The sequence below is a fragment of the Tupaia chinensis genome, unplaced genomic scaffold, assembly GCF_000334495.1.
Source record: "Tupaia chinensis unplaced genomic scaffold, TupChi_1.0 Scaffold000311_2, whole genome shotgun sequence".
Taxonomy (NCBI): Eukaryota; Metazoa; Chordata; class Mammalia; order Scandentia; family Tupaiidae; genus Tupaia; species Tupaia belangeri.
The window spans coordinates 3,014,457-3,031,220 of record NW_006159803.1 but is presented as its reverse complement, the minus strand read 5'-3'; the positions used below and the strand labels follow the sequence as shown (position 1 = coordinate 3,031,220).

Below are 16,764 nucleotides of genomic sequence, written 5' to 3'. Positions count from 1 at the left end.
TAAATAAATAATAATAAAAAAATGTACATTAGTTTCTAAGTATTTCTCCCCATAACTTCTTTTTCTTTTGGAGAGGTTTTTGTGTTTTTTTTTGCTACAGGGTGCGTGCGCTTGCCAGACAGAGACAGACAGAGAGACAGAAAGTGAGAAATCACCCCCCAGGGGGGATGGCCACGCCGCAATCCCTTCTCCTCTGTTCTCCTCTTGGGATCTTGGGCACGCATGCACACGCACCCAGCGTGAGTTTAAGCCACTGGGTCTGGGACTCGAACCGCAGTCAACTACATCGGAGTCCAGTGACATAGCCATTACGCTAACTGCTGGTCCCATCTCCCCATAACTTAAGAATTGTATTTTTCTCTTTATTCAAAATCATATCATGTTTAAATTCTTACTGACTTAAAATAAGAATTGAAATAGTATATCTCCAAGCAGAGAATACTGTCATGTGTTTTAGTTATATTAAATAGTTAATGTGAAAGGAGTAGGTTATGCTTTTATTTGTAAGCCATGTTAACCATTTCTAAGCTTTGACCCTGGGCAGCATTGTGGTCTATGTCTAATCTTCATTTCTTTTTTTTTTAAAAAGTTGTTTATTTACTTATTCATTTAATTTAATTTGACCAGAGAGACACACACAGACACCTGCTGGTCCCACCAATGTACATTTAGAGACTAGTCACAAAACCAAATATTACAGTAGCTTATTATTATTTCAAATGACATAGCAAGAAGAATAATTAAATAAAGGCATTCTAGCACCTAGAAAGGAGTCAGGCCTACTCATTTCTAAGTCATAGGGCATGGTGACTGATCACTGTCATTTAGAAAAAACTGACAAGGCAGGGATCTGCAGATGGCATAGTGGTAATAATGTTAATGGACTCCCATATGGCCAACCAGTTTGAGTCCCAGACCCAGTGGCTTGAAACATGCTGGGCACATATGTATGTGTGCCCAAAATCCCAAGAACAGAATGGGGAAGAAGGGATTGCGGCATGGCCAGCCCCACCGGCGGATGATTTCTCACCTTCTGTCTCTCTGGTGAGCTCATGCACCCTATGGTAAAAATCTCTCAAAACAAACAAACAATCAAACAGAAAAATGATTGGGCAAGCCAGTGGTGTGGTGGTTAGAGTGGCTGGATCCCACACAGTCAACTGTGCAGTTTGAGTCCTGGACCCAGTGGCTTGAAAAACATGCTGGGAGCGTGTGTGTGTGTGTGTGTGTGTGTGTGTGTGTGTGTGTGTCTCAAATCTCAAGAGAACAGAGGAAGCAGGACTGTGGTGTGGCCACCCCTCCTGGGGGAATGCTTTCTCACTTTCCCTCTATCTTTCTGTCTCTGTCTGGTATGGGTATGTACCCTATAATAAATTTTTTAAAAAATAGGGGTTCCTAGAAATTGTTATTTAGTTATTTTAATAGACTTCCTCTCTGCAAGTCTCTACAATAGTATCTGCAACAAGTATTTGCACCAGAAGATTACCAGGAGAAAGCAAATAATTAAGTATAGTCACCAATAATAGTTCCACCAAAGGATATTAAGTGAAAAAGTGAATGGAGAATACTTAAGCTATTAGAGCAAATTTAAGTTTTGGATCATATGTGAACTGTAGCCATCAGGACCTTTGTAGTTTTTATTTTTGCAATAGGACATGTGTGCTTGCTTGGAGAGAGGCAGACAGAGAGTAAGGGAAAGTGAGAAATCACGCTTAAGATGGGATGGCCACAGGGCAGTCCTTTCTCCATTTTCCTCTTGGGATATTGAGCTTGCATGCATATGAGCCTAGTATGTTTTTTCAAGCTGTCAGGACTAGGACTTAAAGCATGCAGTCAGCCATGTGAGATCCAGCCACCTTAACCACAAACTACTAGCTGGCCCCCATCAGGACTTTTATATCTGTAATGACAACACTATTTGTGATTTTTAACAGCTGTATATATTAGGTGCTGTAATTAGTATTTCTCTATAAAGAGTAAGAATAACATTATAAGAAGGCAATACTCATTTTCTCAAACACATACTTCTCTGAGTCTTCCAGGGAGTGGCATCCAAGTTTGCTAATATAATATAAGCATCACAAAGTGCCTCAACACTTCTGACCATCTGAGGTCTCCTACTTCTGATAATATGTATTATGTTGTTTGCAGCCTCTGTTCGATCCTATTAATAAAAAATAAGCAAAAAAATACGAAACTCAACATTTAAACTTTTCAGTTATAAAAGCAAAGGAAAAAAAACCAGAATTTGTACACACATACAGACAATGGAAGGACTACAATTCTTCATTACAAACAAAACCTTACAGATAAGGGAACCAGCAGTTAGCGTAATGGCTATGTCGCTGGACTCCCACATAGTCGACAGCGGTTCGCGTCCGGGACCCGGTGGCTTAAAACGCCGGGAGCATGTGTGTGCATGCCCAAGATCCTGAGAGGAGAATGGAGGAGAAGGAATTGCGGTGTGACCATCCCCCCTGGGGCATGATTTCTCGCTTTCTGTTTCTATGTCTCTCTCTCTGTCTGGCGAGTGCACGCGCCTGATAGCAAAAACCTCTCCCCCAAAAAACCTTATGGATGAAATTCATCAAAGTTATAATAACCTCAAGAATCAATTACTTAGGTGTCTTTTTTTAAAAAAAGCATTATTTAATTTTATTTATTATTATTTTTTAATTTGGCCAGAGAGAGAGAGAAAGTGAGAAAGCAAGCTGTTAGGTCCAGGACTCGACTCAGAGTCAACCATATGGGAGTCCAAGTCCTTTAACTACCATGCCACCTGCTGGTCCCAAGGTGCCTTTCAAAACTCTATTTTTTTTCCTTTGCTCATTGCTCTGAGAAATAAAATAGCATGCTTTCAGAAATACTCAGCAATTTTGAACCAAATTTAGGTGGTATCATAGTAACAAATTATTTAAGAACAAAATACTGTCAGAAACACACATTCTTAGACTTAAAGAAATATTCTGGGACAAAATGAAGATCACATTAAAAAAATTATGTATGTTTAATCCAAATACCTCATCAAGCTGAGAGCTTTGTTTTGGCACATTTTTAGTTATTCTGTTCCTTCTTGCTGCCTCAGGTTTGGTCAAAAATTCATCTTTGTTTGCATTTGCTAAGGCCAATATAATAAATAAAGTATGATGGGGGTGATCCATTGAAATTCTAGAGATGAGCTGTCAGAAAATTAAGAATTATCAGTTTTATGCAAATAAAACAAAATCTAAAACATTTTTCGTACGTATTACGGTGTAGGTATAGAAGTAGGTGAAGTGTATATATGTCTGTATTTGAGAAGGAAACAGAAAGGTACATGAAGAATGAGAGAAAGAAATCAAGTTAACAGATACAGAGTAAAAGCAGGCAAAATACAAAATTTTGTTATTTCCATTTCCCAGAAAGGAACAGTGATACATACTGCATATAATACTATAAAAGAAAACAATTACTGTGTCTTGAATTTTAAGTTTATGTACATTATTTTTTAAAAGAATTATTTTTTATTTAACTTTAGTTATTATCCATCCATTTTAACTTGACCAGAGGGAGAGGAAGGGAGGGAGGGAGGGAGGGGGAGAAAGAGAGAAGCAAGCTGCCAGGTCTGGGACTTGAACCATGGTCAACCATATGGGAGTCCAGCACTCTTAAACACTGGCCCCAGTTTACTTACATTATTGAGGACTTCATGAAATCCTAGGCCTCCCATCATCTTGGTCCCCATTCTCGCAGCCAGTTGATACATAAGAGGCAAAAATTTATATGATGGTATCTTCATTCCATCTCTCTGCCATTAAGAAAAAGTACAAAACTAAAAAATAATGCATTTCAAAAATTTTCACATCAAAGCAAATAAATTATTCTACAATAATACTTCTCAGGGCTGGCAGGTGGCTTGGACTCCCACATGGCCGACCACGGTTTGAATCCCAGACCTGGTGGCTTGCTTTCTCACTTTCCCTCTCTCTGATCAAACTGGAAAATAATAAAAATAATAAGAAGTAAAAAAATAAAATAAAAAAAAAACTTCTCTACTAGCAAAACCTAGTGGTTATTAAAAAATAAAATATTAGATCATCGGGAAAGTCGTAATGTATTTTTCTGTTTTTCAATGCAAAGATGTGTCATGACTGCCCACAACCCAATTAAAAAAAAAAACTACCTTTTCCTTCTGTGACTTATCCTATCTGAAAGTCTTTCTAATTGCATCCTAGATTGATTCATTTCTAAGTCAAGGTTACCCTGTATTTAGAAGTAAAAGACTTGGGGGCCAGCAGGCGGTATGGTGGTTGAGGCACTAGACTCCCACATGGCTGACCATGGTTCAAATCCTGGACCTGGAGGCTTGCTTTCTCACTTTCCCTCTGTTTCTCTCTGGTGAGTGGGTGTGCCTGTGTTAAACTGGGAAAAAAAATAAAAGTAGCAAATAAAATAAAATAAGTAGTTCTTAAAAAAGAAAAAAAAAAAGATTTGATACTCATTATATTCCAGTGAATCCAGGGAGGACAAACGTGGACTAATATTTTCATCTTGACTCCTGAAGTCAGGGAGTAGTTATTTTCCCCTATATGCCAAAAGTAACAGGATTTAGTATACACTACAGAAGAGATTGGTTGTGTCTGTTATGAGTCTTACTGTTCTTTTTATTTGGAAAATCATTTTAACTTCCTTTTTTTTAAAAAAAAAATTACTTATTTAATTTATCATTATTGTTATTATTATCTTAAAATTTTGCTACAGGACACGTGCACATATCAGAGAGAGAAAATGAGAAAACAACCTGCCAGGTCTGGTACTCTAACTACCATCAGCCATGTGAGAGTCCAGCACCCTAACCACCACGCCACTTGCTGGTCCCAAATCATTTTAACTTTCAAATTGACTGACAATGTACATCTTGTCAACATAACTTTTAAAATGTTTTATTTATTTGTTTCTTCTTCTGAGAGGCATATATCCCAACAGAGTCCTCATGCAGTGACCCGTCCCTCGTCTCAGCCTGGATCACAGATATACGCGTGAGCACCTGGTATGGATGGGAACGCAGGACCTTTCTCACACGGGCCAGGTTATGTTACTACTGCACCACTACCTGGCCCAGTATAGCATTAATGTTACATGTCATCACTAGAATCTAAGAGCTTTAAATAGAAAACATAAAATACTGTTGTCTTGAAATATTTTTTTTTAATCTTTTTTCCATTTACAAATATAATCGTGAAAATCCTAGAAAAGCATAAAGTGGAGGATCCACTTGTGATCATATCATCTTTACCTGCTCTCCAAAACCCCCAACATAGTGCCCAGTTCTGAGCACTTGCCTGTGGTGAGTGCAAAGATATAGGCAAAGACTGACCTAATAAATCATCTCACCTCCACACAAACCCTTATGATTTAGAACTTACCAAGTCTGCACGTGTACAGTACCAAACCAAGTACTAGGGATACAAAGGGGTATACAAAATCCTTGGACACTGAAGGACTGATGTCTCAGCTTTTAAAACACAGGCTAGAATACAGGGTGGAATAAGACTTGCCTTCATCATGCCATTGACTTCAGAAACGCCCGAATTTTCAAGCCAGAGAGAACAAAGCCGAAATACCCACAGATCATGTTCTTCTCCACTTAATAAGCAGCTGATGTAATTTTCAACTGCTTTACATAAGAAGCGCTTGCGATCCTCTTTCAGTGCACGTAGCGCACATTCATCCAGTTCCAGCTCACGCTGAACCTTTACTGTATATCTTATTTTGGAAAATTAAAAAAAAAAATTTAGACAATGCAATAGCCAAAAAATTTTTACAGAACTACATTGTCATTCATGATGTACAACATAAATGAAAAAATCAGGTGTCCATCTCAGAGAAAAGGTAAAATTCTATGGATTATAAAGGGAACAAAGCTACTTTTGTCTTAACTGTATAATTCACGAGCCTTTCTAGACAACCAAAGGTAAAGTTGGCTCCACCCGAGCTATTTAGTTAACTTAATTCTCTACTTACCCTAAAATATACAGAATCAAGGCAGGTTTAAATAATTACATCAAAGTAGGTAATTCTTCTGTGTTTATTATTACTATTTTTTTTTTGAGAGATTTTTGCTATAGGGTGTGTGTGATTGCCCAGAGGGACAGAGAAAGTGAGAAATCACCCCTTGAGGGGATGGCCATGCCTCAGTCCCTTCTACTCCAATTCTTCTGTATTTCATTTCAACACATCTCTTTTCCAACTGTGGTACCAACTAACCAAAAGTAACAAAAACAAAAAGCTAACATCTATATACCCTACAATAAGCTTAGAACCAGGGTATAAATTTTTAATTAAAAAAAAAAATCGTTTGGGGTTAGCAGGTGGCACTGCAGTGGTTAAGACTCCCACATGGCCAACCACAGTTTGAGTTCCAGACCTGGCTGCTTGCTTTCTCACTTTCCTCCTCTCCCTCCCTCTCTTTGGGTCTCTTTCTGATGACTACAGCAAGTTAAAAAAACAAACCAAAAATTAATAAGGTAAAATTTAAAAATAATTGTCTAGGAGTTAGCAGGTGGCATAGTGTTTAAGGCAATGGACTCTCACATGGCCAACCATGGTTCCAGTCCTGGACCCAGCAGCTTCAAACTGAATCTGGGCGCATGTGCATGCATGCCCAAAATCCTGACAGGGGAATAGAGGAGAAGAGATTGTAGGTGGCCATCTCCCCAGGGGGTGATTTCTCACTTTCTCTCTCTGTCTCTGTGTCTCCAGTGAGTGCACATGCCTTATAGCAAAAAACTCTCTCAAAAAAAAAGTTAGTCTTCTATACTAACTTTTTTTTTTTTGAGAGATTTTCACTGTAGGGCACGTGTGCTCGCCAGACAGACAGAGAGAGACATAGAGACAGAAAGCGAGAAATCACCCTCCAGGGGGGATGGTCACGCCGCAATCCCTTCTCCTCCATTCTCCTCTCGGGATCTTGGGCACGCACGCACACGCGCCCGGTGTGAGTTTTAAGCCACCGGGTCTGGGACACGAACCGCGGTCGACTACGTGGGAATCCAGTGACATAGCCATTACGCTAACTGCTGGTTCCCTTCTATACTAACTTTTGATTAACCACTACTAGGCCAAAAAAATCTATATATACTGAAACCAAGTTTTAGTGCCCAAAACTTTAAGTCAGATAAAAGATCAAGTCACATTTTCTTTTTTTCTCTTCCTTAATTTTGTCAGAGGGTACATGTGTTGAGAAAGAGAGAGAGAGAGCAAGAAAGCATCTTTTATTGGGAATGGTTAGGCTGAAATCTGTTCTCCATTTTCCCCTCCTTGCAGGATTTTAGGCATGCATGTACACATGTTCGGTGTGTTTCTCAAGCCACTAGGCAGGGACCCAAACCATGCAGCTGGCCATTCGAGTTCCAACTCAAATAACCACCAGGCCTCAGGGCTGGTCCCAAGTTATACTCTCTATCCAACACTCCCACTCAGTTAATCAGTGAAAAGAAAATTGTCACTGGTGAACAGCAGTTACCTGTTGGTCTGAATTTTATGTTCCCTAAGGAGGCCCACTTCCTCTTTGGCTCTTTTCAGGAGAGCTTGCTTGTTCTCAAATTCTGATGATTTCATGTAGTTTTCAATTCTCTGGTACTGAGTATCTGAGAACCGTGCTAATGAGAGAAATGCCTTCATTTTTCCATTCCTGAATTCACCATTGCTTTCTCCATCATAATTTCCAGCAACTTCCACTGCCTTAAAAATAACACAATTCATTCAAATTACTATTTATAGTTATGAAACACATAAAAGAACTGCTCAAATACCCACACTGAAGTGTGTTTTAAAAATTATTTTAACTTTATTTACTTATTTATTTTAATTTGACCAGAAACGGACATAGTGAGAGAAAGAGGGAAAATGAGAAAGCAATACACCAGGTCTGAGACTTGAACTGTGATTAGCCATGGGAGAGTCCAATGCCCTTAACCACCATGCCACCTGCTGACCCCTCCACACTGAAGTTTAACTCACATGTGTAAAAGCCAAATTACAGGAAGTACAGTATTTTGTTAACTATCCAAAACAACTAATATTTGTAAAGAACTGTACAAAATAAAATATCTCTATACAATTTAGAAATAATTACATCATGCTTTTCAAATTATACTTATTTAGTCATGTAACTATTATATTTCCAAAATTAACTATTTTTATAGATGAATAAATTGAGAAATTATCAGAGACAAGATGTTGAGTAGCAAAAGGTGGGAGGTAGGGAGTAAAGAGAAGATATATTTTGGCTTACTTTTAAAACATGTTTAATTATCCATTTAATTCTGCCCTAAGGATTATACATAGCTAAAACACATGGAAAAATGAAACCATACTTTTGCTTTTGAAATTCACTTGTTCTTGAAAAGATCAAGTTGTATCATGCTATACAATTATCTTAAGGGTTGCTTCAAAGTCTTACCTTTTCTAGATAGGTCTGCATGATAACTGCAGGATTTTCCAAGCAAGTTTCTGCTAACCAGTTGCCACAAACCCTCAGGCATTCTGCATATGTTAGTTTTAGGCTGGGATCATTCTATGTAAGAGAAACAAAATCTTAAAATTAATTCATTATCATGAGTTACATGAAAACATCCTCCGCAGAGGGGGAGAAAGGTCGAAAATGTTTTTCTTTATCTGTTTTTATCACTTAACTATTTTAATAATTCCAAGCTCACATGTTTATAAAATAACCCTCTATTGCTCATTATTATTATCATTATTAGAACAACTCATATTTTCATATTTATTAAAATACTTATAAATGTTGGGCACTTGCCAATGGTTTTATACACATTAACTTATTTAATCCTCGCAAGAATCCTCTAAATGAGTACTATAATAAACTCCATCTTACGGGTTAGAAAACAGGTAAAAAGAAGGTAGGCAACTCCAGAGAGTCCATATGTCAAGGCCCAAACTATTAAGCTGTATATACACTTATAGTGGCACACAATGCTTTGGTGTAATGATGAATTCTCTAATAATGGAGGAGGTCATGCGAGTGTCCAATATCCAATAGTATAGTAAGTTGACATTCACTAAACAGGTAGATGTCTGAGGGACACCACTGCAGTCCAACTTTTTGGCACTTTATGATTCCTAAAAATGTCTCTACTTTGCCCTGGAGACACAGTTAAAGTACCAACATAAATATGAAATAACTGACAGGCAATGTTAAATAAAATATTAGATATTGTATTTTCAAAACAATTTGGATCAACAATCTAATTGTTCCAGCTTGCTATTTTCTACTTTGCTCTCTTTTCGCTCTACCTTTGTTCTCTCATGCATTTCCTCTTTCATTTTAATTTTTTTCTTTTTGTTCTCTTTATTTTAAGAGATTTTTGCTTCAGGGTGAGCAGGCCCACCAGAGACAGAGAGACGGAAAGTAAAAAAATCACCCTCTCCAGGGGGAATGGCCACACCACAGTCCCTTCTCCTCCATTCTCTTCTTGGGATTTTGGGCATGCTTGCGCATGCACCCTGTGTGAGTTTTAAGCCGGCTGGTCTGGGACTTGAACCGTGATCAAATATGTGGGAGTTCAGCGATATAACCACTACACCATCTGCTGATTCCTCCTGACCTTTTCTTTAATTGCCATAGGGCATGTGTGCCCCCAGAGAGAGAAACAGAGAAGGAGAGAAAGAGGGAGACAATATCCTTCAATGGGAGCATGGTACACTGCAATCTCTTCTCCATTTCTACATTCTGTTGGGATTTGGGGCACAAGAGCAAATGTACCCAGCAAGCTTTTCAAGCCACCAGGGCCAGGATTCAAACCATGGTCAGCCATGTGCGATCTGGCTCCTTTAGCCATAGACTAGGGATGGACCCTCATCTTCCATTTTTGAAATAAAATTTCCTCTTCCTTTTTGCTACTTGCTGTTTCAAATCTGTAATAGCTACTTCCCATTTATTTACCACATACCACATATCTTGAATTTTACAGAAAGTTAAAAAGCTTAATACTGGCATAAATTAAGTGAATCTCCCACAAGATGGACTGACTTAATTGATGTACATAGGAAAAAGATTTTCTAAGCTTGTTTCAGAAATATTAATTTGTAAGACTCCTTGTTATAACATTTTGTTCATGGATTAGTAATTTCAAGTTGTTATTAAAAAGGTTTTAAGCCATAATAATTTTTTTTTTTTGAGAGATTTTCACTGTAGGGCGCGTGCGCTCACCAGACAGACAGGGAGAGACATAGAGACAGAAAGCGAGAAATCACCCCCCAGGGGGGATGGTCACGCCGCAATCCCTTCTCCTCCATTCTCCTCTCGGGATCTTGGGCACGCACGCACACATGCCCGGCGTGAGTTTTAAGCCACCGGGTCCGGGACACGGACCACGGTCAACTACGTGGGAGTCCAGCGACATAGCCATTACGCTAACTGCTGGTTCCCTAAGCCTTAATAATTTTTTAAAAAGAATTGTTTATTTTTTAACTTTTTAGAGGTTTTTGCTATAGGGCATGTGCCCTTGCCAGAAAGTCAGAGAGAGACAGAGAGACAGAAAGTGAGAAATCACCCCAAGAGGGGATGGCCACACCGCAATCCCTTCTCCTCCATTTTCCTCTTGGGATCTTGGGCATACAGCACACGTGCCCAGCGTGAGTTTAAGCCACTGGGTCCAGGACTCGAACTGCAGTCAACTACATGGGAGTCCAGTGATATAGCCATTACACTAACTGCTGGTCCCAAGGATTGTTTATTTTATTTAGACCAGAGAGAGAGAGAGAGGGAAGGCGGGACAGTGGGTCACCAGGTCTGGGACTTGAACCATGGTCAGTCATGTGGGAGTGTCCACCACCTTAACCACCACGCCACATGCTGATCCCCAACATAATAATGTTTTTTTAAATAACAGCAAAACACTAATTTAACCAATTAAAAAAATGAAAAACAAAAACCAAAACCTCTGCACAACTGGCATCCAACTTCTTGATCATGTGCTTGAGAATACTCAGGGCCAGACTCTGCTCCTTTTTTGCCCAGAATACTTGTGCTTCCTCCAGCTGCCACTCAGAAACTCCACAACTAGCCGAGTTATACTGTTTAATTTGAAATATTGCTCTTTCAGGGAGCTGAAATGAAAATAATATATGGTAATAAATACTTTTTATTACTATTACCACTAATAATAATAATATGAATAATGAAAGCAGCATTCATTGAGGACTTGAGTATTTGTCAGGGACTATCTTAAGTACTTCTCTGTCTGCCTTCCATCCTCCCCTTTCCCTGGCTGTCTTTATGTCACTAACTAAATATATAGACACTACATATAGAATTGTTGCATTGTTATCAATATAGTAAGTTAGGTATCTTCTCACTTTATAACCAGGAAGCTGACAGAAGAGAAATACTTTGCCCTAGGCTAAAACTCAGATCTGTCAATTCCCAAAGAAGAAATACTAAACAATTATGCTATACAGTATTTTAAGAGCAATCTCTACATCTAGATGACTCCCTCCCAGCCCACTAATTACTGTCTTCTGAATAGTAAAAGAAAAGTCAAGAGGTGAGATGACATAGTTTTAAATCCTTTTTACCTGAGTGTTCTTGAATGTTCGGGCCAGCATAGAGAGTTCTACAAGGTGAGTGGTGAGAATGTCCTTAAAACATTCTCTTTGGGAGTTATCCATTTCCTTTTCCATCAGGATCTCCAAAATGACTGTGCGCAGAGCCATGATAGGCTCCTGAAAATTAAAATCACTGTCCTTGAGAAGCTGAGAGTGTTTCCGCCACTTAATATATACTTCAGAGAGTTGTTTATTTGTGACTGAGCTGAAAGCCAAATCACAGGGATCATGTAAGCAAGAGAAATGAAAAAAAAATTATGCAGTTCTGAAACTTAATATGTAATACAAAGGTACTTTTCTAATAACAAGACTAGAATTTGTGAATAATCCTAAACATGGACTAAAATTTAGAAAACTACAAAATACTATGGTGTTAGACATCAAAGTGATCAGGAGAGGGCTCTGATGACGAATATTTAAAAATATTTGCTCAACAATACTCTTTGACATTATACTAAGAAATCCTTTAAATAAACACTATGGGGACCAGCAGATGGTATAATGGATATGTCACTGGACTCCCACTTAGTCGACCGCAGTTTGAGTCCCCAACCCAATGGCTTCAAACGCATTCTGGGCGTGTGTGCATGCCTGCCCAAAATCCCAAGAGGAGAATGGAGAAGGGACTGCAGCATGGTCATCCTCCCAGACAGTGGGTTGATCGCTTTCTATCTCTCTGGCGATAGCATGCACCCTATAGCAAAAATCTCTCAATAAATAAATAAATACATAAATAAACATTGTGAAATGAAAATGCGTTCATCAGACCTATCAAAAAGAACCCTGGGGCCAGTGATGGCATGGTGATTAGGGTAGCTGGATCCTGCATGGCTGACTGCACGATTCAAGAGCCCAATCCAGTGACTTTAAAAAAATATGCTGGGCATGTGTGTGCGTGCATGCCCATAGTCCCTAGAGGAGAATGAAGGAGAAAAGATTGCATTATGGCCACCCTTCTTAGGAGGTGCTTTTTCACTCACCCCAACCCCATCTTTCTCTGGCAAGTTCATGTGCCCTATAGCAAATTTTAAAAGTAATCAATTAAAAAAAAATTTTTTTTTTTTTTCCGAAAAAGAGAGAATGCCTACACTTAGAGTCCTGGACCCAGCAGCTTAAAACTCATGCCAGGTGCATGTGCATGAGTGCCCAAAATCCTGAGAGGAGAATGTAGGAGAAGTGATTGTGGTGTGGTCATCTCCCCTGGGGGGTGATTTTTTGTTTTCTGTCTCCCCAGTGAGCGCACGACCCTATAGCAAAAATCTCTTAAAAAAAAAAAAGAAACAAAGAAATCAGAATCCACTAAAGCAAAAGCAGGCATTAGCAGAAGTCTGACTTGGCAACAGTATTTATAGGAAGAGAACATGCATATGGTATGAGCTTAGATCAACAGTGTGCTTCCCAGATGATTAAACTAAACCATACTGTTCGGTCTTTCAGGATTACTGTGCTGAGAAATCAAAAAGATGGGGTCAGTTGGTGGCATAATGGGTAAAGTGGCTAGATCTCACATGGTCTAGTCCTAGACCTAGAAGTTTGAGAAATATGCTGGGTGCATGTGCACAGCCAAAATCCCAAAAGGAGAACAGAGACAAGAGACTGTGGCAGCATGGGTGTCTTTCTCACTTTCTCTTCCTGGTGACTACACATGCCCGATAGTAAATTTAAAAAAGGAAAAAGATGATGATGAGGTGATAACTAGGAAATGAAAACTCTTTTAGTTGTTTAATAGAGAAAGAACAGTAATACAAATTCCTAAGAACCAGAACTTTAATTCCTCCCAAAACGATGCTAGAGCAGCAGGTCTCCAACTTTGTACTCTGAGAAACCCCTTTATACTCTTCTAAATTGCTGAAGACTCCAAAGAGCTTTCATTTTTGGGGAATATATCCAATAATATTTACTGTATTAGAATGGAGGAAAGTCTAAATACACTAATTTATTTTCAAACATAACGAGATTATATAAGTAATAATTTTTAGGAAAAATAACTATACAAACAAAACAAAGTTTAGTGAGAATGGCACTTTTTCCCTAAGGTTTTGCCGTACGGTGCATGTACTTGCTGGAGAGAGATAAAGAGAGGGAAAATAAGAAATCACTGCCCCTCCACCCCCGACAGACACACAGGAGTGATGATGACACCACAAACCCTTCTTCTCCATTCTCCTCTTGGGATTTTCGGCACAAACACTCAGTGTGATTTTCAAGCTGTCTGGGATTAGAGCTGTGGTCAGCCACATGGGAATCTAGCACCATAACCACCATGCCAAGTGCTGGCCCCAAGAATGGCAGTGTTGTTTCAAGTCTCTTTAATGTCTGGCTTCACAGAGATAGTTGAGTTCTCATCTTGTTTTTGTATTTAGTTTGCTGTGACATATTTTAGTCGACATATATGAATAAAATATAGCCCTAGAGCAAAGCATTTGTTCATCAGTTCATTTAATTTTCCCTCTACCTCCCTTCTTTATGTTCCCCTACCAGAGAAACAACCCATACTACTCTTTAAGGGTTACTTAAGGAAATCGATCGTGTTGTTAGTAGAAAAACTTTTTTATTCAGAAGAAAAGTTCCTGAATTCCTGGTAGTAGGAACTAACAACATATTAATACTGAAGGCAGAAAGCACTTTGTCTTCTGCTGTGTAATTTTGAAAAAAAAAAAAAAAAAACCCTATTCTTTTTTTAAAAAGTGTTGTTTATTTATTTAATTCCATTTGTTATTATTATTTTTAAATTTTGACCAGACAGAGACAGACAGAAGAGAGGGAAAGGGAAAGTGAGAAAGGAAGTTGCTAGGTCTGGGACTCGAACCACAGTCGGCCATGTGGGAATCCAGTGCCCTTAACCACTAGGCCACCTAGCGATCCCCGAAAAAAACCCTTATTTCCTGACTCTAAAAATTCCTTCTCCTTTTTAGTTCTAAAACATATTCCACACTTTATTTCTCCACAGAGGTATGGTAGTCTCGATATCTACACCCCTTCTTTCTCTTATATATGATAGTGATTCAGGATGGCAGGGCTAATGGGGGCTTTAGAAATCAACAAATGTAAATCCTTATTTTAGAAACAAGGAAACTGATATTCAAAATCTTTCTGACTTTCTCAGGGTGACAAGATCAGAATTTAGATCCCTATCATCCTGAATAAATGTACCATCTCACTTCCCAATATTTGTGGATCACTTTCTTCTCACCATTCTAAGAGGCAACCTCCCTGAACATCTATTCCAAATGAACTGCTATTTACTGTACACTGAATGTTTGCTAATATTAGCCAACAGTAGAGAAAGAGAATGGCCCTCACTTTTAGGGAGCTTCTAGTTTAGCATGACAGAGTACATTTAAACTGACACTAATGCAATGTGGTGCCAAGACAGAATAGAGTATATAGCAAGCTCTGACAAAAATGCAAGGAAATGATTTTATCAGGGGTAAAACAGAGAGAAAGCTATAAAGAGGAAAGCACAAGTAAGCATAATTATAAAAACTTGAATTTTTACAATGAATATTTTTAAAAACATTTATTTTAATAAAAGCACAATTCACTAGGTTAATCACCTTGTGAAGGAAAAGATGAAAGGAAAGAAACTCACCTACAGGTATTCTCTATACTGTTTTTCTACTTTTTTTTTTTAACTTAAATTTATTTATTTACATTCATTCACTATACATTATATCAAACAAAATGAGAGTTCTCATCCAGAATACATTGTATGTTGGCTCAAACAAGCACATCAACATATGTGTTATTGTCAACAAATAATTTTCCAATTCTTGTTTCCTTTATATTTTGTTATTCTTTTTTTTTAGATAGTAACAGCATAATAATTATTTTATTTTTATTTATTCATTCATTTATTTTTTTAATTTGACCAGAGAGAGACAGAGGTTGAGAGTGAGAGAGAGGAAGTGAGAAAGCAAGCCACCAGATTCAGGACTTGAACCCTGGTTGGCCATGTGGGAGTGTCCAGCGCCTTAATCACCACACCACCTGCTGGTCCCCTATTTCGTTATTATTGCCATCCTTAATTCCCTATCTCTCATCCTCTGCCGTGTCTCACCCTCCTCTCTCACTGTCTCTGGTATCCATGGTTGCTTTCTATGCCTTTTCCCCCCATTTGATTTATCCGCTAATGAACTTAATTAATCTGAATACTTCCAACAGCAAGCGCAGCTGATATATATACATATCCATGAACACAAGTCTGACTTTAGGCATAAACATCAGTGAGTAGAATAAACATACTATAAAGTAGCATCTAGCTAGGACTATATAGCTTATTGCAGTTATCAAGTATGCATTTTTTTTAATTTCAAGAAAAATAGTTTTCATGGTTTTTCTCCTGAAACTTTTTTTTTAAATTAATTAATTTACATTCATCCCCTAATCATCGTCACAGCATACAAAAAGTGGTTTCCCATCCAGAATATACTGCATAGTGGCTTAATCATGTATGTTATCATCAATAATTTTCCATTTCTATTTTCATATATATGTATTTACTATGTCTGACCCTCTGCCCTTTCCCACCCTCTTCTCACACTATCTCTGGTGTCTATAGTTGTCTTCCATTCCTTTTACCCCCACATTTTATTGATCATACAATTTCTTAAATAATATAACTACTTTCTTTTTTTGGAGAGGTTTTTTGCTATAGGGTGCATGTGCTCACCAGAAAGACAGAGAGGGACAGAGAGACAGAAAGCAAGAAATCACCCCCCAGGGAGGATGGCCACACCACAATCCCTTCTCCTCTATTATCCTCTCGGGATCTTGGTCACACAGGTACATGCGCCCAGCGTGAGTTTAAGCCACCAGGTTCGGGACTCGAACTGTGGTCGACTACATGGGAATCCAGCAACATAGCCATTACACTAACTGCTGATCCCAAATAATCTAACTACTTTCAATAGCAAGTTCAGCTGGTAATTTCAAGAAAAGCAGTTTTGAATCGGTAAGGAAATTTGCTTAAAATTTAAAGCCTGGAAATAGTTTAGTATTCTGTTCAAATAGTAGGTACATGAACCTATTGACAGCTCAATACAGGACAAAAACTCTTAAAACCAGACAACAAAGCTGAGAAGAAAAGCAGCAATATATTAGTCAAAAGTCACAGAATGCTATTTCACCAGTTCAATCTCATGTACTTAATCT

The 16,764-nt window shown here is 38.4% G+C and overlaps 1 protein-coding gene across 6 annotated transcripts in view; it reads right to left on the bottom strand.

The window, feature by feature from the left end:
- ATM (ATM serine/threonine kinase) overlaps positions 1-16,764 on the bottom strand; it is a 127,081-nt gene that overhangs the window by 19,690 nt on the left and 90,627 nt on the right. For all 6 annotated transcript variants that reach the window (XM_006150955.3, XM_027772858.1, XM_014588796.2 and 3 more), the window contains 8 exons: positions 11,581-11,815; positions 10,945-11,112; positions 8,444-8,557; positions 7,505-7,722; positions 5,538-5,745; positions 3,674-3,787; positions 3,021-3,179; positions 2,026-2,164 (listed from right to left, as the gene is read on the bottom strand). In XM_006150955.3, the coding sequence (XP_006151017.1) occupies positions 2,026-2,164; positions 3,021-3,179; positions 3,674-3,787; positions 5,538-5,745; positions 7,505-7,722; positions 8,444-8,557; positions 10,945-11,112; positions 11,581-11,815 (1,355 nt within the window). The remainder of the gene's footprint in view (positions 1-2,025; positions 2,165-3,020; positions 3,180-3,673; positions 3,788-5,537; positions 5,746-7,504; positions 7,723-8,443; positions 8,558-10,944; positions 11,113-11,580; positions 11,816-16,764) is intronic.